The sequence below is a fragment of the Primulina eburnea genome, chromosome 9, assembly GCF_022965805.1.
Source record: "Primulina eburnea isolate SZY01 chromosome 9, ASM2296580v1, whole genome shotgun sequence".
NCBI classification, from domain to species: domain Eukaryota; kingdom Viridiplantae; phylum Streptophyta; class Magnoliopsida; order Lamiales; family Gesneriaceae; genus Primulina; species Primulina eburnea.
Genome location: NC_133109.1, coordinates 28,893,555 through 28,918,765, shown reverse-complemented (window position 1 = coordinate 28,918,765; position 25,211 = coordinate 28,893,555). Strand labels below are relative to the sequence as shown.

At 35.9% G+C, this 25,211-nt stretch overlaps 5 protein-coding genes and 1 pseudogene across 7 annotated transcripts; 3 read left to right on the top strand and 3 right to left on the bottom strand.

Annotated features, from left to right (window-relative positions):
- Positions 1-36: 36 nt before the first annotated feature.
- Positions 37-1,633, bottom strand: LOC140841486 (small ribosomal subunit protein bS21c). 2 transcript variants are annotated; one of them, XM_073208955.1, is made up of 2 exons: positions 1,177-1,633; positions 37-365 (listed from the first exon to the last, which is right to left on the bottom strand). In XM_073208955.1, the coding sequence occupies exons 1-2, from the start codon at positions 1,593-1,595 to the stop codon at positions 254-256; spliced, it is 531 nt and encodes a 176-aa protein (XP_073065056.1). In that variant the 5' UTR covers positions 1,596-1,633; the 3' UTR covers positions 37-253. The 2 variants fall into 2 exon arrangements, with proteins under 2 accessions (XP_073065056.1, XP_073065058.1); XM_073208957.1 differs by having other exon boundaries at positions 37-362; positions 1,177-1,632.
- A 397-nt stretch (positions 1,634-2,030) lies between these two features.
- On the bottom strand, positions 2,031-4,175 carry LOC140841484 (protein NUCLEAR FUSION DEFECTIVE 4-like; annotated as a pseudogene).
- Positions 4,176-6,763: 2,588 nt separating this feature from the next.
- On the bottom strand, positions 6,764-9,553 carry LOC140841483 (cation/H(+) antiporter 15-like). 2 transcript variants are annotated; one of them, XM_073208954.1, is made up of 4 exons: positions 9,203-9,553; positions 9,075-9,109; positions 8,114-9,009; positions 6,764-8,023 (listed from the first exon to the last, which is right to left on the bottom strand). In XM_073208954.1, exons 1-4 carry the CDS (start codon positions 9,412-9,414, stop codon positions 6,830-6,832), a joined length of 2,337 nt encoding a protein of 778 aa, XP_073065055.1. In that variant the 5' UTR covers positions 9,415-9,553; the 3' UTR covers positions 6,764-6,829. The 2 variants fall into 2 exon arrangements, with proteins under 2 accessions (XP_073065055.1, XP_073065054.1); XM_073208953.1 differs by having other exon boundaries at positions 6,766-8,023; positions 8,114-9,109; positions 9,203-9,552.
- A 510-nt stretch (positions 9,554-10,063) lies between these two features.
- On the top strand, positions 10,064-13,707 carry LOC140840498 (probable serine/threonine-protein kinase PBL7). Its single transcript, XM_073207684.1, has 5 exons — positions 10,064-10,179; positions 10,754-10,944; positions 11,274-11,463; positions 12,576-12,967; positions 13,093-13,707. Exons 1-5 carry the CDS (start codon positions 10,089-10,091, stop codon positions 13,483-13,485), a joined length of 1,257 nt encoding a protein of 418 aa, XP_073063785.1. The 5' UTR covers positions 10,064-10,088; the 3' UTR covers positions 13,486-13,707.
- Positions 13,708-16,917: 3,210 nt separating this feature from the next.
- Positions 16,918-17,322, top strand: LOC140840866 (uncharacterized). The gene has a single exon (XM_073208027.1). The coding sequence runs from the start codon at positions 16,918-16,920 to the stop codon at positions 17,320-17,322; it is 405 nt and encodes a 134-aa protein (XP_073064128.1).
- Positions 17,323-20,258: 2,936 nt separating this feature from the next.
- LOC140841482 (probable protein S-acyltransferase 7) lies at positions 20,259-24,757 on the top strand. The gene is made up of 5 exons (XM_073208952.1): positions 20,259-20,621; positions 21,464-21,646; positions 22,473-22,763; positions 23,681-23,914; positions 24,029-24,757. Exons 1-5 carry the CDS (start codon positions 20,523-20,525, stop codon positions 24,539-24,541), a joined length of 1,320 nt encoding a protein of 439 aa, XP_073065053.1. The 5' UTR covers positions 20,259-20,522; the 3' UTR covers positions 24,542-24,757.
- The last annotated feature ends 454 nt before the right edge of the window (positions 24,758-25,211 follow it).

Sequence of the window (25,211 nt, the reverse complement as noted above, 5' to 3'; positions counted from 1 at the left end):
CATACAAGCAGATCCAACCATGCCAAGAAAATGTCATGTTTTTATAAACAGAGGACCAGTCATTTTCTCGTTAATAAATGAAACCAAAATTCAAAAACATCATATGTTCATCACCAAGGATGCAGAAGGTAAAGTTTTGGTAAAACTTACAGAAAAAATATAATGACAAGTTACATGTACTGAAAATCCTCCAGAAAGGATGGGAGAGCAGCAGTATTCTATCACATAGAACAGGAACTACAATAAGAGATCATTAGGCAAGGGCTCCTTCAGGAATATCCCAGTTATCTCCCTCGTCATCCCTCTTCTTGATCTTAGGTGCTTCTTCTCTATCTTGCGTACCGTTTTTCCATTGAGGGCGCCTACTAAGATTTTAACAAAATTACTTGATCCAGAATCATGACGAACATCAAATGCTTCAAAAATTTAAACACGGTTGGCCATTAAATTTGAAAATTAGTTGGAAAAAGGACAGTGGACTTTTCTGGGAACAAGTACAGACTATATACTAAATGAAGAACCTTCGAGAGAAGGAACGAAAAACGATAGAAAAAGCAAAAGAAACACAATGTGCGCAATCATGCCAAATGCAAAGAGTGATGAAAAACTTCTATCCTTTGTGTTGCAGCATGCCATGAGCCATCAACTATTCTATTGGTTTAAATATTTCAAAAACAGTTGCAAGAAAACTAAAACTAACAGTCAACTCAACAACTGGCAATATGCACAATTTCCCTTCTTCTAAGAAACGCAAACTAAAACTACAATTGACAACATAAATTTTAAATTTTCTAGGAGGCAAGATTGTCCAAACAATTCAGGAGAAAGTGAGTCCTGAGGTGTTCTCTTCGCAAAATAAGCTACAACGAAGCTGTGATGGTAGGTATCAATCAGGATGAACCTCAAACATTATGATGTCATACTAAGTTTGGCTCTTTTTGGTCTGTATGGCTAGTTTTGTAAAATTCTTAATACCAAAGGCTAAATCTTAAGCATTGCTTTGGTGGGTTGACACACACACTCAAGCAGTAAACAGATGCATAAAATATGATATGAAAAAACAGACCAGGAGTCGATTTTTACTTACGAACACGATTCCTTGGATTTCCAGCCGTAATAATGTGATTATAAGAAATTAAAAGATAATAATAACTAATACACTAGTAAAAGAGAAACCTGCGACGATTGCGCTTCGCAGCCTCGCGTGTTTTGCGCTTCTTCTCATCCTGTTTATTCTCGAAAAACCGGCGGCGTTTGCATTCTTGAATGACTCCAGCTCTCATGACCTCTCTTCTGAAGCGGCCGAGAAGCTTCTCCTCCGGTTCGTTATCATCGACGAGGACCTGAACATTGTACGCCGATCGGAAGAAGAGAGTGTTGGCATATGCGAGAGAGGGGCAAATCACGGACGTGACATCTGAAGAGGAAGAAAGCGGCGTTGGATTCCAGCGGAGCTCATCAGACGAAAATCCACGGTTTGTGGAGGAGAGAGAGACCTGCGACGGCGGAGTCACGGGGAGAGACGGCGGTGGTGGTGGCGGTTGTTTGGAGAGGGTGAAGAAAGAGAAGAGGTTGGGTAGGAAAGAGGTAGCCATTGTGCATACTACTGAATAGTATCATCTGGATAAGGGAATTTTGCACATTATGTATGTAGAATAAGCGATACGGGTCGGATTGTTGTGCATCTATATTTTGACCCGTTTGGGTCGTGTTTTGGTCCGATTGATTTTCCCTTTTATAAGTTCATTGCGAGATCAGCTGAAATCACACTTAAAGTTATAAGATAAGTTAGCAAATGTTTGTAACCCGAGACGATCTCAACCATATTTTTTTGTGAGATGAGTCAATTTTATCTATATTTATAATAAAAAATAATAATTTTAGTACGAAAAATATTTTTTTATGAGTGGTCTAAATGAGAGTTCGGTTTAACTAAATAACTCGTGAGAGTTTGTGTGATGTTTCAATTGAAATAATATATTTCCTAAGTAAATTTTTAATTTCATGATTATAGGAGTTTATTTAGCATAATTAACTTAATTACATGTGTTAAATCAAATGTTATTTACAGCCCAATGTCTTTGGGTTTTAAAAAAGCATTAATTCTAAAAAAACAATATAAAAATTACCGCTACAATAGCTACCTCCGAGTTATGGACTTTCCATAGAGATGAGTATACACTGGCCTCGTTCGATGTACAAGAATCATGCTCAGAACAACTGCAAGAATGCAAAGTCCCGACATGATCAACGAAGTCAAGAAGAAACAGACAGCCCCGTGGCACGTTAGAGCTTCATCTGTGTTTGATCTGATCATGTGCCGAGCTTGTTTCTCCGCCTCGCTGTCGTATATGCTGCTAGCGATAATGCCCGAGAATACTAATGATCCGGCTGGATTGGCCAATGTTAGAAAATTGTACAATGCTCCAAACTTCTTCAGTCCAAACATCTCGGAGGCGGTGGCAGGCACTATAGCCCAGTGTGCTCCGTATCCGAGCCCGACCAGAAGGGTTCCGACGTACATATCCCCCGTCCAACCCATTGCGAAGGAGAAATGTCCGATCGCCATTATAAGTTGGGCAATGGCCATGGCAACAGGCCGTGGATATGCATAGTCCCGGACAATATTCTCGGAGAAGTAACCGCCACCGACCCGCCCGAGGAAGTTCCAAATGCTGATCATGGAAACGAATACATGGGTGTTGTCGTACCCCAAGGACTGGCTCATCTGGCCCAAGTTGTCGATCACCGTCAAGCCGGAACCAGAACCTAAGAGAAGAGAGAAGAATATGAGCCAAAAGTCCGCCTTTATCAGTGCTTCTGTCAATGTGAAGTCCTCCCCCCGGTGCGGCCTTCGCTTCTTGATTCTCACAGCTCCTTCTGCAGCTGCTTGGGCTAATCTTGCCTGAAGCTTAGCCACTGTCTTTTGTCTCTCTGAAGCTGGCAGTAAGTCCACTCCTCTCGGCTTTTCGTCTTCGATCTCGCTGAATATGACATCCTCTTGAGGTAACAATGGCTCCTCTGCTGGAGACCTTGGCTCCCGAGAGAAACTTAAGGTGACGGGAATAACAATGGGAATCAACAACAAAACAAATAAAATTATAGTGAAGCTTGTGATAACAGTTGGGCTCAAATCAATTAGATCTTCAACAAGCATGACCCCCATCAGATACGCAGCCAAGATGAGACATATGCTGTAGATAACAGAGAAACTGAACCCATCCGAGGGACCTCATCTGTCTGTGACCTCCAACTGGCCTGACCACGAACATTAGACCAATGACCACCATTGTCGGCCCGACCGCTACCATAAATATGAGTGAAGCATGATCTGGGGAATGCATCATTGCATATACCTGAGTCAAGATGGCACCTCCCAAACCAGCAAAACCCTTCAGTATTCCGACAATCGGACCACGGTTTTTGGGGAAGTTTTGCACGCAAGAGACTAGTGCAGCTGTGTTAAAGTATGTCTCCCCATTTGTTCCTACGAATATAAGAATGCACATCTGCAATAAATTCATCAAGAAAGTAGTCAAACGGTATCCCATGATATATAAAGGGATGCGTCAACCTTATTTATCAGAAACATTTTTTTGTACGAATCAAGAGCAATAGTTTGAAGAAAATCATATGTTATTACAATCAATAATTCGATACTCACCGTCCATAATGGCAAAACAGGAACTCGGCCAGGTGACTACAAGCCAAACTAGGCCATATCCAACAAAATTCTGAATAGCGCCAACAAGAAGAGCACCCCACAATGGAAAAATCTCAGATAAACTACCAGCCAAGAATCCTACGCTATCTCCCAAGTCCTTGGCCACGCCCAACCACGCGACCTGCTTTTGGTTGTAGTTTAAACAACTTTTGATGGTCGGTGAAATGCTGCCGAACAAATATCCAATCCCCGCACAAGATTGTATCCACATGGCGGCCACGAAAACGAGCCATCTGTTGTTAAAAAAGGAAGAAATCTCATCTTTCATAAAACCCATCATCGATCCTTTCGAAAAACACTATTAAATGAATCTATATTCCACCGTATTGCTTCCTAAGGTGGTTGTCTGCAAATTCAATGATAGTTTTTTGATGACCGCTCTTGAACCCCAGAAAATAGATAGGAGAAAATCATGGAAGTTTTGGATTAATTTTATCTGATATGATTTAGATTTTGGTGGTAGGAGTTCTTTATCTTTCTTGGTCGATGCCTTCTATAAATGGCAATTGCAATGGGATGGTGGGGCGATAATGGTGGATGTGATCTTAATTTATTGAAAACAGTAGCATAATCTTACATAAAGAAAAAATAGCGTAAACCAGTAAATCAGTTGAATAAGAGAGAAGCGTTCAGCTTGCTTGATTCCAACTTATATTTCTCCAGGCCCCAAACATCACTTTCTCATGTTTCATCCATCTTTTGATAGGTTGATACAAAAGGTACAAGGGAAAATATTTTTAACTTTTTCTATATAAGATTTTGGTCATTAAATATTCAAAATTTGGTTAATTTTGACGCAGTAATTTTGTTTTTTTTTTGGCACCGAAATTGATGATGTGGCGTAGAAAAATATTGATGTGATGCCAGTAAATGCTGGTGTGTCTGGAACCATATCAGCAATTGCACCGAAATTCCGGAAATTAAAAGTTAATGTATCAAAATCAAATTTTAACAAGTTAATGGACTAAAGCGCACAATGAGAAAACTTAGTGGTTAAAAAATATTGTTTTCCCAAGGTAAAATTATGAGCTAGAAAAGTTATTTTTTCTCATTGTGGTTAATTTTCTCTTAAACAGTTACGTTACTACTCAGAAGAGAGGGGCAGCTGACATTGGCATTGCTCTCTAACATATATTCGAGAATAACAAGCCTTAAAAATATATATTCAGAACTTCAAAACTAGTATATATTAATAATACTGAACATTTCATTATCTTATACAATTTCAAATATTGTTTTACAGTGAAAGAAATGCAAAACTATATATACAAAATAACCTAATGTCTAACAAATGCAGCGCATATACAGAATCAAAACTAAGAAGCAACAACTATTTATTTTTCTTCTTCACAATACCAGAACTGGATCTGTTCATATTTACGATCTCTTTAAATTTTTATTTGAGAGAGGTTTGAGTGAAGAGTAATATGATTATCACTCAATAAATGAGGTAAATCCTCCCAAACTTATAGATCATTTTCAATATAAATCTTGTATACATATATTCAATATAGAAACAACATATATTCGGAATAAAATGTATTATTTTAGCACTATACAAATTATGAATTTCATAGCTATTTTAATCTTTTAAAGGGTGAAGCATAAATCGGGAATAATAAGAATCAGACATGTTCAGAATATATATATTCTCATTAATCAGTGCTTCAGAATACAGATTTCAAAACTCACACATATATGATGGTTGGTTTTAAAGCGATTATCAAGAATTAAAACAGAAAATAAACTTACTGCAGTTTGCTAAAATAATTTCGGTTGGTACTTGGACATGATCTATTTTGTTGCTACTGTACTGCTGCTCGAAAATGCTACTGGACTACTGTTCGAAAATGCCCTCTCTTAGCTCGAAATATTGCTTCTAAGTTTGGGGTGATTTGCTCAGAATTTGTGTAATACCAACTCAGAAATTCGTGTGTTATTTATAGGAAAAATTCTGAATGTTAACCTCCCAATTATTGGTTATTATCTGACATGATTTCGACTTTAATGCTTCAATTATAGGTTTGGATCAGAATCAACAGTTGACTATTGTTATGGTCCGATGGATTTCGAAAACTGAATTTTCGGCTGCTGAAATGGTCAGTTGTTGTAAAAGTTAGCTATTGCTAAAAAAATGTTTGTTGTTGGACATTGCTTGCTACTGCTAAAATTTTTTGCTGCTACTAAATTTTGTCTACTGAAAAAGAATGACCAGTTGCTAAATTCGCTAGCTGTTGAAAAATGATAGCTATTGCTGGAATTATTAGTTCTTCTGAAAGTTTGGGTTCACATAAGTTATTAAGTTATATATTTTTTTTTTCCATAATTTTGATATTTTTTTTCTAGAAATGATACTTATGTGAAATCAATGTAAAACTGATATGGTGTGGAATGACATTGATGAATGTAAGTTAACACTTCTAATGAAAAATGACTAAAATTGAAAGATAACTATTAATTCTAGCATTTGATAATATAGAAGATCATAATCAAAAAACATATAGAACCAAAATTGCAATTTCATGCACATGAGGGTCATCCATAATATTATGATGTAATCAATCATTATAAAACATATAAATGTTAAAATAACAAAACCTCGTATTTAAATAATTATTTTAGTAATTATAATTTTTTTATATTAAAAATCATTTATGAATTAGCCATTTTGTGTATATATAATGTTCAGCAGTGAAATGGTTATTTAAGTAGTATAGCTTTTTGTTATTTCTAAAATTATGGTGTATTATAATAATATTTTGTTTTTAAAATTATGAATAATTTATTTGTATTGTTTATCCAGTATAATATAATATAATATAATATGTATAATATAATATAATATAATATAATATAATAGATCAGATTCACTTATTATGATTGGTCTAGACATATGAGTCTATTCTTGATTTTACATAAAAATATTTTGATAATGATGATCATGCTTAGATAAATTGAACTAAACCGACCAAAAAAAACATTGAAATCCGCTAGTTTTGTGTGGTTTGTTTGTTTGTTTGTTTGTTTTTTTTTTTTTTGAGGATCTAAACGAAACAAAAACGTGTATTCTACAGTAACAGTATTACAAAGAACGAGAGAAAAAAGTTACATAGTATCTGTTCTTCCAATTTCTTCCATTGTAAACTTGTTAGATAATGAATGGGTGATGTGGTTTTTAATCACAAGGATGGTGGAAGTCGCCTTTGAATCTACCAAAGCAAACATGTCTCCTATTGTTCCCAGTTCTGAATCCTCACTCCAATCTGAAAGGCCTCCCAACAGTGGGGATTTCGTGTCGTGTCGTCTCCCAACTATTATGGTCTCGTGCTCGTTCTCTATGGATCGAATCAGCGCGACTGTCCCGGTCCCATCTCTCACCACTTCTTCTACATAACTCACCCTCTGATCACTATCATATCGGGATTTCGACAATATCTCATTCATAACTTCGTTGTCCAACTTCTTTTCCATGTTTGTATCCTCGATATCGATACTGATTGCCTCGTCCCTGAGGATCAGCCGATATATGGTCAAGTGGATGTTGATTTGTGCCGCCATCCTTGATCCTATAGCAAGTGCCTCTCGGTCGTCTGGGCCCCCGATGAAAAAAACAGCGACTCCAAATAGGTCCCCGTGTGATGATGGCGGTGCTCCTGTTGTTGCTGATGATGATATAATGGTTGGTGCTCTGTCGACCACGATGGCTGTGGTACAAGGCACCATTTGGAGAACTTGGTCATTCATCGTCTTGATACCTAACGACGACGATTCAGCGGTTGAGTTAAATCTCCGGTGAAATGGAATGATCACGAGCGAAACCCTCCTGTCCACTGCCATCTGACACACTTCATCGTGCATGCTTGCATAAGGAGATATCCCAGTAAAGGGATGCACGGTGATGGCTCCATGGTATTTTTGCTGCAAGATTTGGAAGGCATTGATGATACTCATCGGTGTGTGAGTCTTGGCAGAGTTTATTTTTTCCAATTTGTGGGGAATGAGCAGTGGATGAGCCCGACCAGCAAGCTCGACAAGGTGTAACAAATACACATCAACGGGGCTGCGCTTTGTAGGATGGAGGCTTTCAAGAAGTTCGATTATGGAGGGGACGTTCTCCTGGTGATGCACGCAAGCTAAGACCCGGAGTTCGGAGTCTGGCCTCAACTCCAACATTGTTCTCCTCTTGTAAAATGTGTGCCTCCGCAAAGGATCGTACAAGTACCTGAGTAAATTGGTGCAGATAGCAGTAACAACTAACATTGATGCGCACAAAACCACGAATGTATTTTCATCTATTGCCTGTGCCATCAAATCAACTAATACAAGATCATCAACGGGTTTCAAATAATGTGTGTTTGTTAAAGCAAGAGAGTATAGAATTTTCCAAACCTTGTTTCTCTTGAACATCTTGTACAGACCTAGTTCCAGAACACCTTGTACATTCATCACAAGGCCAATCTGAACTGATTCCCTAAGTGGTATTCCTCCAAAAATGGAAGAGAGCGTTGCTCCAAGAAACTTGCCGATGCTGGCGATGAGTATGACAGAATGCACTGTCAAATAGTCTCCAACGCTAACCATGAATACGTCGATGACCAGCCCGTTCTTCACGAAGTAGAGAGGCATAAAGATCCAAGAAGTGATGAAGTCTAGCTTCTGCGTGAGGGCTGATCCCAAGGGAGGGCCTGCGGGTATCACCATCCCATAAACCAGAGGGCCAAAGAAAATGTTGAGCCCGACAGCTTTACTGCAAAATCCAGCCATCACAACACCAACAAACACCAAGTAAATGAAGCTTTGCTTCAAGGGTTCCCCCTCCGGGTTTCTTTGCAATGCCCATAGAATAATGGGTCGGACCACGAAAGCAACCAACAGCACAAAGCCAGACCCTACCGCAATAGTTTTTATAACCTCGATCCAGGAATTTGAACCATCTTCATGCGTCAAGATAGTGATGGTTATGATGCAGAAGCCAAATGCATTGCTGACCAAGGATGATGTCAAGGCCACTCTCCCAAACTCCGTATTCGCCATTTTTAATTCCGTGAGGTAGTGAGCTACGATTGGAAAACTAAGCATAGACGACGTGATAGCCACCAGACCAAGAGTCGGGGTTGTCGAACTATAGCTGAGCCGTGATACGATGGATGAGGCAGAGATGCTCAACATTAATGCCAGGACGACGGTGGAAACCCCGATGGTTATCTCTTTCCTCTCAATCTTTCTCAATATCCAGGGATCCATCTGCACTCCAATGAGGAAGAAGTAGAACATGCAACCAAACACTGCAAATGCATCAAGAAGGATCAGACTCTCATAGGGATACACATGTTCTGTAAAGCCAGCAAACCTGCCCAAAAACGATGGACCCAAAGCCAAACCAGCCTGCATGAACAAAACATCATCAACCCATATAACATTTCAATCCCATAGACCCACTGGCAAGCTAGAGTACGTAATCAACTCAAAATCAATTACCAGTATGTGGATAACCATGCTGGGTTGGCCGAGAGGACTGAGCAGGCGAGAGGTGAAGAGAATGAAGACGGAGGAGAGGGAGAGCTGTGCCAGAATGAGAGGAACGGAATAATCAAGAGGATTGGTATTGGCGAAGATGCCCCTCGAATAATACCTCCCGGTTGGGATGCAGATTGATGAGAGATTCTCCTGCGGATGATATATCTGTGCATATGAAACTATGTCATCGGGTTCCATTGCAATGGACCCCATTTTCAGACATCAAACGCCTGCAAGAAACAGGCCGGCCGGGAGGGGGTAAGGAGAGATGAACACATGCATGCATGCAGAGGGTTGAATTCCAACGTGAGGTTGGGAGGAATTCAAGAATTTGAGGTGCTCCCATTAATTGGCTAAAGTTCGCCCATTAAAACCAGATTATAGTCAGGATTTTCAATAAACGTTAAATACAAAAAAAATGTTATCTTATTTTTTTTAAAAAAATAAATCAATGCCGGGGTTAGGGTGACGGGCTAGCCTCACACCTTCCCGTTTATTTGAAATAAATAAAAAGAACTAAATAATTTTTTTTAAATATAACATTTATTATTTTTGAAGTTTTTTCAATTATAGTCCATTTTCATATTGCCGACAGTATCATAAAAAATGATGACTTTTAAATTAATGAACTAAAATTATAAATTGATCAACAATAAGATTAAAAATGAAAAACATAAAAATTACACGACTATAAATATAATTTTTCCATGCACATACTTAGCTTGCGAAACAGAAAATATAACTAACCTCTAAAAACAGCTTGTCTACTCAACTTTTGGTTGCTAATTCTGTGGAGCTAGGTTAGAGTATTTAAAAAAAAAAAAGAGAAAAAAACAAATCTTTTTCCATGTTGAAATGGCCAGGCCATTGTTCATGTTTTGGAAGAAACAAGGAGATCAAGTTGAAAAGCGAGCCACATCTTGATGACAAGTCAATAGGTCAGTTTCATTGTTTTCTTTTCCTTCTAAATTCGTCCTCTTGTTATTCTAGTGTTTGCGTTTGCGTTTGCATTTGCATGGATTTTGTTTCGATCCGATGAATAAATTTCAAATGACTGAATCTGAAATCTATTATATTGATCCATAGAAAAATTTAGGATGAAAAATGAATCAAATTTGTGGAAATTAAGAGAATCCAAATAAATATAACAGATTCAGATGATCATGAACCTGCAATTTTTCGATTTCAAATTAATCTTCAATCCATATAGATTATTTTTTATAAGATATAGAATCGATTCTTGCATGTGCATGGATGTTTTCAGATAGGGTGTCTCCAAATTAATTTAAATGATTGCTGTTTTGCATCATTTAGTAGATCTATATCTGCTTTCGATTCATGTATAATCAATATTATCAACGTTTCCTTTTTCACGTGTAAATCAAATTTCTTGTCTACTTCTTCCTATAATGATCTGAATTCGGATATCTATATATGTTACATTATATATACACATATATTATGACGATCGACGCTAAATCTCGAGCTAAACTATATATATATGTATATCAGGGAGTATGAATATGAAAATAGAGCAAAGGCTTGATACTGCAGACTCAAATGATCATGGTAAAAGTAATGGCTTGATCATATTTAGCTACCGCGAGCTGGCTACTGCAACCAACAACTTTAGGCAAGAATCCCTTCTCGGGGAAGGTGGTTTTGGCCCAGTATACAAGGGCAAAATAGAAACCACTGGCCAGGTATTACACACGCATTATATGAAAATACACACGTTTTACAGTTTCAGCTCTGTTATTAGTCAATTCACATTCTTAGAGTTTTTCAGTTTTATGTTTTTTCATCATAATACTGATATGGTACTGGAAAATATGACATAACACCGAATATTGATGTCATGTATTATTAAAACTGAAAAAAAATGTAAATTAGTTGGCTAAGACCGTGCATTGTCTGATAGATAACATGACTAAAAACGAAAACTGTACAAGTTACATGAACAGAGACGTAGTTTTTCTTGTATTAACTCAAGTCATTTTGTAATTTTGCGGGTTGTTCAATTTACTTGCAGGTTGTTGCTGTTAAACAGTTAAATCATTCTGGTTTGCAAGGTGACAAGGAGTTTCTGGTGGAAGTTCTGATGCTTTCTAATCTGCAGCACCCTAACCTCGTGAGTTTGATTGGATATTGTGCCGAAGGGGAGCAGCGCCTTCTTGTGTATGAATTCATGCCTTTGGGATCTTTGGAATGTCACCTCCATGGTTTGGACTTGATTAATTATTACTCTCATGTGATCGCGTAAAATAATTATGTTATCATGCATGATCTTCGATTTTCTGATAAACTGTGATGCCCATTTCTTGAATAATGTTCTAGACAATACTAGCATCAAACATGAAATAATAGAATAGAACCATATCTAGAAGAGTTGGTAAGCAAAGAAAAATTCATGGAGTAACTTAGAACGTGAAAAGATATGTGGTGATGGTAGGTTGAAATTGAATTATTCTAGAACAGAAAAAGTTTGTAAAAGCAGAAAACAGGTTTATATGAATTTGTGACAACCACATCTGTATTAATAGGGAAATGACCAATATTGCACTGTAAGTGATTAGCCTAAGTTTGGGTTTGGTCTTTTTGAAGTAATCAAAATTTGGTCTTCAAGTAATAAGTTAATTTTTCTTATTTGTGTTCCTGTTTTGCTAGAATATATGCATGTCATGTCAGCAATATACAACCTTATGTTAATAATATCTAGTGTCATTCAGTAGTTTGGTGAAAAAAGACAAATGTGGAACAAAATATTTATTGTATTAATACCTAGTTTTGACTCGATGACTAAATCATATACAAGCCAACTTACATGATGATTTTGGTAAGGAAAAACAACATTTTTATATTATATATAACTTACATATTTTCATTTTTTATCATGTTATCGGTCAATTCACAGTTTCAATATACTTAAATTACACTTTTTTTTTTCAATTTTAATCATTTTTCATCAGAATGCTGACATAACACCAGTCACGTTAACAATGTCCGAAGCCACATCATTGTTTCCCGGTGTCACACCAGCACTCCGGTGAAAAAATACCCAAATTGAAAAACTGCAAGTTAATGAAGTAAAACTGTGAAGTTCTAATGAAACATAATGTGACAGATGGATTAAAGAAACAAGTAAAATTTAAAGTCTAGCCTACATAATTTCCATTACCCATTCACTAATCGTCTATATATCCAAGATATTTATAACTTCTACATTCCTTTATGTCCCAGTTGCCTGCATGAATATAAATTCTTCATTGTTGTATCATGAATTCAAGATAAATCCTTAGATCATGCATATATAAATAAAAAAATATCATCGCAGATCTTACACCTGATATGCAGCCATTAGATTGGAATACAAGGATGCAAATAGCAGCTGGTGCAGCAAAAGGATTGGATTTCTTGCATAACCAAGCTAAGCCTCAAGTAATCTACAGGGACCTGAAAGCATCTAACATATTATTAAGTGAAGAGTTCCACCCGAAACTATCAGATTTCGGCCTCGCCAAGTTTGGTCCGGATGATGATAAGTCACATGTCTCCACCAGGGTAATGGGTACTCGAGGATACTGTGCGCCCGAATATGCTCAAACTGGAAAACTCACAGTGAAGTCGGATGTATACAATTTTGGTGTTTTTCTGTTGGAGTTGATCACCGGACGTAGAGCGGTGGAGGTGACTGAAGGAAGCACAATGCACATGCTTGTAGACTGGGTAAATATTTCCAAATAACTATTAGTATTTATATATCGGTGGAAGGGGAATTGGTGGGGAGAGTTTGAGTCATGCATTATCCTTGCTATACACATATTTGTGATTGCGGATACTTATCTTTATAGGCACGACCTATGTTGAAGGAGCGCAAGAAGTTCGTGAATCTGGCAGATCCCCTACTAAGAGGCCGATTTTCGGAGAATATCTTAAGCAAGGCCATAGAAGTGGCTCTAATGTGTCTCCAAGAAGATGCACAATCTCGGCCTAGCATGAGAGACATAGCGCATGCCATGAATTACTTGACAACCCAATCTTTGGAGTATGATTCGAATACAGATCAACATAAAACCGACGAAGGAGGTGGACAAAGAAGTGAGTTTAAGGAACAGGAAATGTCCAAACAGTTGAACATCGAAAATCAGGATCGAGAGCTTGCCGTTGCAGAGGCTAAGATGTGGGGTGAGACTTGTAGGGAGAAAAAAGGCGAACATATTAGGCCGGATTATTCGAACCGATGATCAAGTTGCACCTCGTCTGACAGCTATCATAGTCTTGATTTTCGTTCATATTAACAGCAGAATGGAGTCCAAATCTGTTTCCATTATGAAAGTAAGAACAAAAATAAGTGTTGAGGCATAATTTGTGAAGGAATTTGTAGAAGTAAGACTAGCAGCATGGCACTTTGTCTTAATTCTTTCTTACTGATCACTTTCCCAGGATAGAACAAATTTGGCTGTATTAAGGAAATATCCACCCATCCCATCACGTACGTTTACTGCTTTTCTTGCCTCATCCCAAGTAACTGCCATCTCATTCAATTTTTTTACAAGGAAAATTTCAATAATACTCATGTATATCTGGTTGGTGAGCAGGTCTCTTGTGAGACGATCTCACGAATCTTTATCTGTGAGACGTGTCAACCCTATTCACAATAAAAAGTAATACTCTTAGCATAAAAAATAATATTTTTTCATGGATGATACGAATAAGAGATTCGTCTCACAAGATACGACTTGTGAGACCGTCTCACACAAATTTTTGTCTTGATTTAGATAGATTTCCAGCTCTCTAATGGGTTGATATTCGGTCTTTTGATAACAAATTGATGTTTTTTGCGCTTTTAATCTTTTTTTTTTCCAAAGTATTAAATAACTTCAGACATTGTTGATATAACATAAAAACATCGTTGATATGTCTGGCGTGATTTCACTACTCTGACAAAAAAATAAAAAAAAAGATTGACTTATAGATGAAAATCAAATTTTGATAAGTCAAGTTTATTTGAACTAATTAACTCACATGAGAAGCTTTGGAATTTTTCCTTTGATTTTTTGTAATATCAATTTTTGTTCACATATATAATGCATAAATTCGGCCTTTGCAGGTTCAAATACAAATCTCGAAAGCACTAAACCAATCATAGTTATCATTTATTGTACGGAATAATTCATTCATTATAAATATTTTATGTAATTGTCATTACATAAAATGAAAATATTGTAACATCTCTCTATTTTTATATCCATACTATATCTAAAGCATGAGACTCTTGTAATATATTTAAGCCCACGAGAGCGATATTTTTGTTCCAAGGGCGATTGTCATGCTAGCTCTACTATATAAAAACATTAACATGGTAATTTTTACCAACAAAATAGTTATAAATACCAACAAAAATCTTAAATTGTATCATAAAAAGATAAAAAAAATTAAATATAATTTATTTATTATAATAAAAAATAAAAAAATCGATTATTTATGCACCGACGAGGAAGAGAGTTTATATGGCAATACGTATCATATAGGTCCTAGGAGGAATAAGATGAGAAGGGGAAAAAAAGACATGCAATGTGACGCAACCATGTCGATCAGACAGCTGCAGTGAGACCTCCCATCGAATCCCACTGGCCTCGCAAACAAATAAAAAAAAATTATATTGGCGTAAACAAACTAAATCAAGTTGAATATGATAAAAATTTTAAAATTTGAATTCATATCGAAATATATATATATATATTTGTGCTTGCGCTCGATTTGAAGTACGCAAAATTAATTTTTTTTGTTCGATTCTGATCAAACAAAGACTTGATTTCGAGTTTGGCTCGAAAGATTCAAATGTATTTACGAACTATTCGAACTATTACTCGAAAATTAATATTCAAAAGGTTCGAAATCTATTTATTAATTATATATTTATATTTATAAAATATCAAAGTTCGCGGACTTTCGAACAATATAATTTGGGCTCAAGTGCAATTGACATGCTAGCTCTACTATATAAAAACCATTAACATGGTATGTTTACCAACAGAATCTATGTGGAGTTAGGTGGAGCAATAATAGAGGTACACAAATAATGACATATTAATTGTGCTTGCCGAATTTTCGGATGAAAGACATATAATTTGACAAAAGAAATGTTCAGACAGAATACACATTTTTGTTCGCGTTTTCACATGAACGAGTAGCTCCATAAATAGAACTTCATCTCCACATTCAAAATCATCTCATTTTTGAATTCTTCTCTTATCTAAATATATTCTTATTTGAGTATGTTGTTCTATAATATTTGTGAGATGTTTTGTTCTTTTGTATTAAGAGAGTGTGTGTTCTTTCGAAAACACAGTGAGTGATTGTACACCATAAAATATTATAATAGATTTTTATTATTTTGCTCGTAATTTTTACTATAATAATTTTTAGAAGTTGTTGGAAACTTAATTTCGGTTGTTTGACAAACTAAGAGATTAATTAATTGGACTAACTGATCAAGTAGCTTGAAGAAATTGATCTACTTAAATCAACTGACAGTTTCCTAACTGAAGATTATGCTCAGTTTATCGAAGGCAACTAAAACCAGTTGAACTGAACTTACGAAGACAACTGACTGATCAGTTGATATAATCAGTTGTGAGCTTACCAGCAAATCAGCTGATCATTCAGCTGTACACGTCATCAGTTGTTGAAAATGACATTCCACCGACAACAGTACAAAGCAGACTGCAACTCATAGTGGAACGCCGCATTTCAGAGTTTATAGTATACGAATGTCAGAGGAATATTGATGTGGAAATCAACAGATATAAAGATTCAAAGAATATTTAATGTTACCGTTGAAAAGAAACCTATAAATAGGTGAGAAGTGCAGCTGAAGAAATAATTGATATATCCATTCTCTTAAACTTGTTGTTACCCTGCTGAATTCATAGCTCTTATTCAAGAATAAAAAAGCTCACACTTATCAGATTTATTTGTAGCATTTGAGGCTACTTTTCGAGCATATAAGCACAAACTGTTTATTGTTTATTTGATCTTTAATTAGATCAGTTGTGCTAAATTCAGTCGAAGAACTGTAAGATATTTAGTAAACTAAGAGTTTCAGTTTTGGCAGTGTTAAGTCCAAACTGAAGTGGGTCTGTACAAGTTTTTTTATCGATCAAAGTCTTTTAGTGCATATCCTATCCTGGTAATAGAAGGGATGACGTATGAGTTATTTCAATCTCCGAACATCCATAAATCTTTGTGTTATTACTTCAGTTATTTATTCTATCGTTCAGTCTGTTTATTTCCGCAACTGTTTTCAGTTAAACTGATTTTCATTGACTGACAAGATTCCTAGTTTCAGTTTGTCACAAAACTGACACTTAATTCAAAAAGATTATAAAATCGTGAATGTTTATTCAACCCCGCCTTCTAAACACATCTCATCATATCAACTGATCCTAACAAGTGGTATCAGAGCAGTTGAATCTTGTCTCAGAATACTCTTATTAACAAACTGATCAACATGTCTTCATTCAACAAAATACCAATGTTTTCCAGAGAAGATTTTGACGACTGAAAAATCAGAATGCATGCTCATTTAGCTGCACAAGATGATGACATGTGGTATGTCATTACTGATGGTCCCATGAAGATCCTAAAATCAAATACAATAGTTGACATTACTGATGGGGCACCTTGCCATTACTGATGGGGTAACTCATCGCAAAGAAAAGCCCAGAGAGGAATGGACAACTGAGAATAAAAAGAAAACCAACCTAGACAATGTGACTAAGAATATCTTATACAAAATGCAGGATAAAGTCACTTTCAGCAAAATCAAGATGTGCAAAACTGGCAAAGAGATCTGGGAGAAACTGATCCAGCCGTGTGAAGGAAACGAGCAAACAAAAGAGAACAAGCTATCAGTTGATGTTCAGAAACTTGATAACATCAAGATGAAAGCTGGTGAATCCATGCATGATTATGATGAGAAGATTAATGACATAATCAATGAGCTAAATGCACTTGGAAATGTGTATTCTAACAAAGAAGTGACACTGAAGGTGGTCAGAGGTCTTCCCAAAGAATGAGATGTCAAGACCATGACAATGAGAGAGTCAAAGGATCTTAACAAGATCGAACTTCATGACTTGTTTGCTGATCTAAACTTCTCTGTTTAATCTTCTAATCAGGTCCACGACTGGAAGATTTATTCCTCTTCTAATTTGCACTAAAAAAATTAGAAGAAGTTTTGCATTGGAGATCAAAGTTTGAGAGACGGCTCAAACTTTTCTTCAAAAGAAAGTGGCCGAATTTTAGAGTCCTTGGGTGAGGGGATTTCGAAAATCACAATGGTGGTGGCTAGGGTTATGGCTTGTTCACTCCTATTTATAATTAAGCCAAAACCTAATACACATAATTAATATTAATGGGCTTGATTAATTAATTGGACTAGTCTAATTAGTATAATTAATTAATCAAAGTCCATTAAGAACTTTAATTATTTAATATGTTGGACTTGTACTCCTACATGCCCATTAAACACTTCTCACTATATTTAATTTAATATTTAATAAACTCAACCTTTGAGCTTAATAAATTAAATACATTATAAATTCAACATTTGAATTTAATATTTAAATTATAAATTCAACTCCTTGAATTTTATAATCTCTAAAATTTAATATTTAATAAATCCAACTTTTGAGTTTGAAGTATTGTGTTCATTCCAACTTTAATATTTAGAAAACTCGTACTCCAGCATTGTGTTCATTCCACCATTCTGGATATCAATGTAGTTTGAAGCAAGTATCACGAGAATGTTTTGGATTTCCACAATGAGAACAACTTTCTCCTTCTGCAAGTTCTTTTCCTTAAGAAGAAAAAATTTAAATTTTCCACCATTTTGAGAAAAGAGTCCAGATTTTGCTATTTTGAGTGAAGGGAAGGGGTCCGTTGAGAATTTGGTCTTAAATTTTTTGAAGCCAGACTGCAGCAGGTGTCGCCTCTATTTCTGATAGCTTCACTGTATGTCTAATGTCCTCTCATCGAACATGACCACAAACAAGCTGGAGGTTCCATTGAGAAATGCAATATATTTTTGTATAACATCTGTACACTCCATGGGATTCGGGCTACGGAAATCGGTCTCCCTCCACAAGCCTCGGAGATTGTTGTAGTAAGATTCAATGGCATGGCGAACCTCCATCTTGTTTCGATCGTGTCACCCGTCTCTTTAAACTGCAAACACGCGACATGTCGGTTCCATCAAGATAAGTCGTGGGGATTGACTCCCATACCGATCAAATAATTAATTAGCCATCCCTTGACGATAGCATTCTTTATTCTCCATCTTCTGAAATTTGGATCAATTGGTTCAGGTAATGGGTGATCACCATTAACATATCCCAACTTGTCTCTGCCTGAGATGTACAATTCAACAACTTGGGACCATAAATCGTAATTTGTTTCATCAAGTTTGATTCCAATATATCATATGTTGTTGTGGGAATACTGGTTATGTTTGGATAAATTTGATATTAGTTCGGGTAGATCAATTTAAAATATTAAAGGATGTTAGAGTTTAAAATTTTAACCCAAGTAAAATCGGATTCCTGGCTCTGTCACTGTGAATACATAAAGGTCCAGAAAATAAAAAAAGAGGATCTGATACCATGAAGAAAAGAAGGGTCGGACAAAATAAATTCGAAGTAATAATTTTCATTCTATTTCTCTTCAATATTTACACAAACATGTGCACTCTAATTATATATACACGATGAGCCTAAGTATAGATAGACAACGAGTGGGTCTCATGTGAGACCGTCTCACAGATATTAATCCGTGAGACAGGTCAACTCTACGGATATTCACAATAAAAAGTAATACTCTTAATATAGAAAGTAATACTTTTTCATGGATGACTCAAATAAGAGATCCGTCTCAAAAATATGACCCGTAAGACCGTCTCACACAAGTTTTTGCAATAGACAAATCGGAAAACTTTGGGCTAGATGACACGACTAATTTTACAAAGAAAGATATTTACTACATGATAACAAAGTTACAACTCATCTTAAAAATTCTATTTCTATATAAAGCGTGAGACCCTCATAATATATCAAGCCAAGGATATGAGAGCAATATTTTTGGTGCAGTGACATTAGTTTTAAAAATGCGATTGTCATGTGTGTTCAGATATATAAAAATCATTGACATTAACCAACAAAAAATTATAAATACTAAAAAAAATCTTATATCGTATCATAAAAGGTAATTTTCTTTTTATTAAAAATAACATTTTTAAAAAATCGTTTAGACATGCACAAGTTACCTTGAGTAAAGTATTAGGTCTAAAGATGTCAATTCGGGTGGGTTGAGCAATAATACTATTTAAAAATTGTCCAACCCAAACCCGAATCAACCCGATCAATCCGATTTTGAATTTTTTTAAAAAAATTTAATAATAAAATTCAAATAATAATAATAATATTTTAATTTAAACACATAATAACAAAATCTCACTCATCATATATATGATTTAAATTTAAAAATCTAATTGTAGAAAAATAAAATATATTTACTAAATGAAATAAACAATTGTTTAAAAAATAAAAAATGTTCAAAATAAATATTAAATTATGAAAATTTATGATAGAGATATACAATAAATATTTTTTCAAATGTACAATATATAAAAATGTAGGTATATTTATTATTATATTTTTTTAAAAAAAAACTTTAAAATTTTCGGGTCAAGACCCGAACCCAATCCAACTCAACTCAACCCAACCCGATCATTTTATTCGAATCAGTTATCGGGTCCAATCCGATCTGAACTGAACCCGAAAAACTCAAACTCAAATTTGATTTTTTTGGATTGAGCCGTGTCGAGTTGATGAATCATGTCTGCTTTTGACTTCTTAATTAGGTCCAAGGAGTAATAAGAAAGAGAAATACTTCCTCAAAAAAAAAAAAAAAAAAACACATGCAATGGAAGGCAGCCACGTCGATAGGACAACCGCAGTGAGCCCTCACAAATCTCAGTCGCACAAAATAAAGAAAACACTCGTACCCACGCTCTGTTTGCCCCCAAACACTCCCTTCTACATCCGCCGGAATATTCCACCAATTCGTCTCTAATTGCCTTGCCGGAGGGTACTCCGACACTGAATCCAGTAGCTTATGAGCACCTTTTAGCTGTTGGAACCACCTCGGGTGGTAATTCTTTTTGCAGTTATTTTCGGTAAAGATTTGAACTTGAGGCGCTCAGAGAGAAGGAAAGAGTAAGATGTATGTGGTTCCTCCTCCGAAGAGATCCGATCCGTTATCCGGATCTACCAATGAGTTGAATGCCAAGCTGGTTTATCAGACCTGGAAAGGCAGCAATGTAAGTCTTTCTTTTTGTCTACTTTTTTTCTTAGCTTCTTGGAGTGTGAAGTTTGTGTTTGCTGAAATTGGCAATACTTGGGGTTCTTTTTTCTTGTTTCGCGAGTGATTTGTGATCATTATTATAAATTATGTCGACTGGAACATCGGGTTGTGCTGCTTGTATCTGGCAATTCCATCTTCTAAGGTTTTTCTATTGGAAATGGTGTAATAGTTGATAAAGTCTGAATGCATAGAGTCTGAATAATTGTTTCGATCTATATTTTTATTTTTATTTGGGGTAACCTGTTTCTGTACTGTCTGGCATTCACCGGGTTCTTCACCTAAGAAAGTTGTTATCTTGTTCAATGTACGTGGGTTTTTTCTGAAGCAATCATACTACCCCGTGGAATGTGAAAATGGGATGAGGAAAGGAGTGTAAATTTTTGCTTTAAATTCACATGTGCAGTTGCGGAAGGGGTGAGCCAAAATATGAGTTTTTCAGTCCGCCCCTTCGCATGTGTAAAAATACTTCAATCTGCTGTTTACATCTCTGAGTTGTTCAGCATCGTATGCTAGTATTGTGAATCTAATCTGATTCCTTTTGAGATTTTAGTCATGCGTTTCCCGACCTTAATTCGAATTAAGTTTTAGGGGTTGGTAACTTGGGATGTGGTTAAGTTTTGTGTCTCTCCAGTTAATGGAAGTTAGATGTTAGCAATGTTTATTCTAATATATTGTACTACTTTGTAGGGATGACAAGTGAGATGTTATGACTGAACTTTGATTTTGGTTTTCGCATTTTGAGGCTCTTTCTGGAAATTATGTTATGTTTATGTTGTTAGCTTTCTTTTCTTGTTGCAGAAATTTTGTCTTCAAGGAAGGTTTATTTTTGGACCAGATGTAAGATCATTGGCGCTCACAATATTACTGATTGTGGTTCCTGTCGCTGTATTTTGTGTCTTTGTTGCTAGAAAGCTAATGAATGATTTTTCTGATCACTGGGGAGTATCAATAATGGTTATTGCCACCGGCTTCACATTTTATGTACGTCTCTCTCTCTCTCTCTTTGTCTCTCTCTTCACACACATGCACCCACACGACCTCATGCACGCATGCACTCTGGTGGAGTTCAATTTTCTTGTTTGAAGTGAGTATTTGGAGCTATTTTCATGGAAAAACAGTCACCTTGGATGTGATGGTTTTGCATTTTCTAAGTGTTGAGATAATGGTCATTTTTAGGTCAAGTTTTTGAAGGTAAATTACCATTCTGGATGGAGCTGTTGACCAATTTCCTTAAATTTCAAAAACTTCCAGTAGGCTTTTGCATTGTTTGGTGATTCTTGTATTTGCAATCTCCGGTGACAATATTTCATTGTTTTTGTGTATCGACTCCAAGGAAATTCTATATAGTTGGGCTTTTGATGTTGTCGTTGAATGATTCTGTCAGATTAGACCTTTAGCTGTATTAATCAGAGACATGGATTGAGATTCTGATTGTCTTGGCTAAACTTAAAGATTGACTTAGAGGTTGTGGATAATTTATTAATCATCTTCATATTATTTTATTGCTGATGGGTTGGTTTTGATGTCTTGTTGCTGAAGAGAAGACACTCATGATCAAAATTTATTATGTACTCTTTGTTTGTGCCATATTTGATCTATACCTTTTCTCCACTTATGCATCCCTGAAGTGTGTGGCCTGATTTAGTTCTGTATTTGAACTCAAATATAGCTAATCTCCTATGGAAGATCGGTATGGTTCTTTTTAAGAATGTTGATCATTCAATGGATTTAATGGCATCTTTTGAAGCAATATCTTGATTATTACTTTTTCAGTCAGATTCTCAACTGTCCTTGGTTCATATGGCAGGATTTAATTCTTCTACTGCTTACTTCTGGAAGAGATCCAGGTATAATTCCTCGAAATGCACACCCACCAGAACCTGAAGGCTATGATGGGAGCGTAGAAGGGGCTCAAACACCGCAGCTACGCTTGCCTCGTGTTAAGGAAGTTGAAGTTAACGGTGTTACGGTGAAGATAAAGTATTGTGACACCTGCATGCTTTATAGACCTCCCCGTTGCTCTCACTGTTCAATATGTAATAATTGTGTTGAGCGATTTGATCATCACTGTCCTTGGGTTGGTCAATGCATTGGACTGGTAAGAGTCGCTTTTTCTGGGACACATTCTTTTGCGCATGCAAAGGGATACCTGTACGTGAATTGTCTATTGGAAAGGACTAGAATTTTCTGAAATTGTCCAGCCAATGTTTTGTGAGCTTAAGAGTTAAGATGTTGACAAAAATTGAAAAAGAATTCATAGCAAGTAAAAAGTGCTAGAAAATTTTCTTTCTTCAGTTCATATGTTTGAAATATTTTACTTAATTGTGAAGTGTGCATCGTGTTTGACAATGATGGACAGAAACAAAATTTTAAATTCCTGTGAAATAGAGAAGTCATTAGCATGATCTTTTGGCTTAAAAATTCTTTACCGCCATGTTATGACCCAGCCGAGCAGGCTAATACGTTACATCATAAAAATGATGGTTAACATATTCCATTGATTTGAAATTTAGTTCCTTGTAGTTTAATAATTTGAAGGAAAATACATGTAAAATTGAAATAGAATTTTTATAAAAAAAAATTATATGATATAAATCTCTAGTCTTACCATGTAAGTTCAGTCAGGTTACTTCCATTCGTAGATTGCTGCATTAGAAAGACGTCAGCTTCAATTTGTCCATTTATGCTTCTTATTTGCCTTGCCAGGATACCAACATCAAGTTTTTATGAATGCATGGTTGAACATTTTCTCCATCAAGATTTACCATTTGAAGATTCTTTCTTGATAGCCTTTTGGTATTCTTAGCTCCCTGAAAATTCATGTTACATTGATTAGTAGTACTCTTTGCTTTGTGTTGGTAGTCGAAGAAGGTTTCATGCTACCTAGATATTTTACGTATTGTTCTTTTTCTTGGTGAAATCAACTTCTACAATGACACCAACTTAGGTAATTGACTCTCTTTGCATTGTTCAAAAGCATGTCTGACCTGTTTATATCATGATTTTTGTTTGCAGAGAAACTATCGGTTCTTCTTCGTGTTTGTCTTCTCGACAACTCTACTCTGTATATATGTTTTCAGTTTCTGCTGGATTTATATTATAAACATCATGGATGCTGAGGGGATATCTGTATGGAGAGCGATGATCAAGACTCCTGCTTCCATTGTTTTGATTCTCTACACTTTTATATCAGTTTGGTTTGTGGGTGGTCTTACTGCATTCCATCTTTATCTGATCAGTACAAATCAGGTAAGAATTTCTCTTGGTAAGCTACTATCTGAAATTTTATGATGGTCTTTGTGTTTTGTCGTTTTTAACCTGTTGTCCTATGGTTAAAACTAAATGCTTTATTTGCTGTTGTAGACAACATATGAGAATTTTAGATATCGATATGATCGGCATGCCAATCCCTACAACAAAGGATTGGTGCAGAACTTTAAAGAGATATTTTGTGGTCCCACGCCTCCATCAAAGAATGATTTTAGGAAAAAAGTTCCAGAAGAACATGCTTTACCATCTCGATCTGTGGGTGGTGGTTTTGTTAGTCCAAACATGGGGAAAGGTGCTGAGGACATTGAGATGGGAAGGAAAGCAGTTTGGGGAGATGTAGGCTCTGTTTTAGATCATCACGACTGTCAATTGAGTGATAGTGACGGCCTAAATACAAAGGACGTGGGACATGGTGAAATGTCCCCAGAGATCATCAGGAATACAGTAGACGAGGGTGATCGTGTGGGAATACATCCCAGGCGTTCGAGTTGGGGTAGGAAAAGTGGAAACTGGGAAATGTCACCTGAAGTTTTTGCTATGGCATCTAGAATGGGTGAACCCAACCGAGTTGGTGGAAGCAGTAGCAGTAACACTACGCAAACCTGAGTTTTTGAGCATCATCAGAATGTGGGAGAACTAATTTGCTGCTTTTTCGTTCACTGTGTTATGAAAGGACTCACTAGTTTTTTGTATTATACAGAACTTTGTTTTGATGTGTGTGTTTTAAGGTGTTGCTTTGGCTATTTGCTTGTGTCTTATCTCTAATTCCGTATTGTTGAATCCCTTAGCTAATCTACTTGTAGTCTAGTACTACCACCACTACTCTCTTTCTCATACTGTTGATTACTACTAGAAATTTGGTTTCCATCTGAACTTAAAATGGTGCGACTTACAGTATGGTGGAAGAGAACGAACTTGTGAGTTTTTTCTTTGTATTAGTCGGCCGGTGCAAGCATTGAGTGTTTGTGTAACTCTTGTGTTTATTGTCGTGCCATTTTGGTTGTTTATGTTTGCCACTTTGTGATTTTGGTTCTTGACAATATTTACTCTTAGACAAGTATATTTAAGTTTTTTTTTTTTTTTTACAAATTTTAGTAATATTTTCACACACGTTAGCGTGGAAAAAGATTGAATTTGAAGGAGAAAAAATATAGTTATCAAACTTGAAATTTGATAACATAGATTCTTAAAATTATAAAGAGAAATATATAGACCAAAATTGATATTTTCCAAACGAAAGAGCAAAAATCATTTATTTTTTGATTATTTTTCCCTA

What these genes read in the sequence shown, in the direction of transcription:
- LOC140841486 (XM_073208955.1), bottom strand. Translation starts at nt 1,595, where the DNA reads ATGGCTACCTCTTTCCTACCCAACCTCTTCTCTTTCTTCACCCTCTCC. An exon ending in GCGAAGCGCAATCGTCGCAG is followed by an intron (nt 366 to 1,176) that starts GTTTCTCTTTTA and finishes TTAAAATCTTAG; the next exon opens with TAGGCGCCCTCAATGGAAAA.
- LOC140840498 (XM_073207684.1), top strand. Translation starts at nt 10,089, where the DNA reads ATGTTGAAATGGCCAGGCCATTGTTCATGTTTTGGAAGAAACAAGGAG. An exon ending in AAATAGAAACCACTGGCCAG is followed by an intron (nt 10,945 to 11,273) that starts GTATTACACACG and finishes ATTTACTTGCAG; the next exon opens with GTTGTTGCTGTTAAACAGTT. An exon ending in TTTGGAATGTCACCTCCATG is followed by an intron (nt 11,464 to 12,575) that starts GTTTGGACTTGA and finishes ATATCATCGCAG; the next exon opens with ATCTTACACCTGATATGCAG.
- LOC140841482 (XM_073208952.1), top strand. Translation starts at nt 20,523, where the DNA reads ATGTATGTGGTTCCTCCTCCGAAGAGATCCGATCCGTTATCCGGATCT. An exon ending in TTGGTCAATGCATTGGACTG is followed by an intron (nt 22,764 to 23,680) that starts GTAAGAGTCGCT and finishes TTTTGTTTGCAG; the next exon opens with AGAAACTATCGGTTCTTCTT. An exon ending in ATCTGATCAGTACAAATCAG is followed by an intron (nt 23,915 to 24,028) that starts GTAAGAATTTCT and finishes TTGCTGTTGTAG; the next exon opens with ACAACATATGAGAATTTTAG.
- LOC140840866 (XM_073208027.1), top strand. Translation starts at nt 16,918, where the DNA reads ATGGGGCACCTTGCCATTACTGATGGGGTAACTCATCGCAAAGAAAAG.
- LOC140841483 (XM_073208953.1), bottom strand. Translation starts at nt 9,454, where the DNA reads ATGGGGTCCATTGCAATGGAACCCGATGACATAGTTTCATATGCACAG. An exon ending in GCATGGTTATCCACATACTG is followed by an intron (nt 9,110 to 9,202) that starts GTAATTGATTTT and finishes TTGTTCATGCAG; the next exon opens with GCTGGTTTGGCTTTGGGTCC. An exon ending in AGATGTTCAAGAGAAACAAG is followed by an intron (nt 8,024 to 8,113) that starts GTTTGGAAAATT and finishes TTGATGGCACAG; the next exon opens with GCAATAGATGAAAATACATT.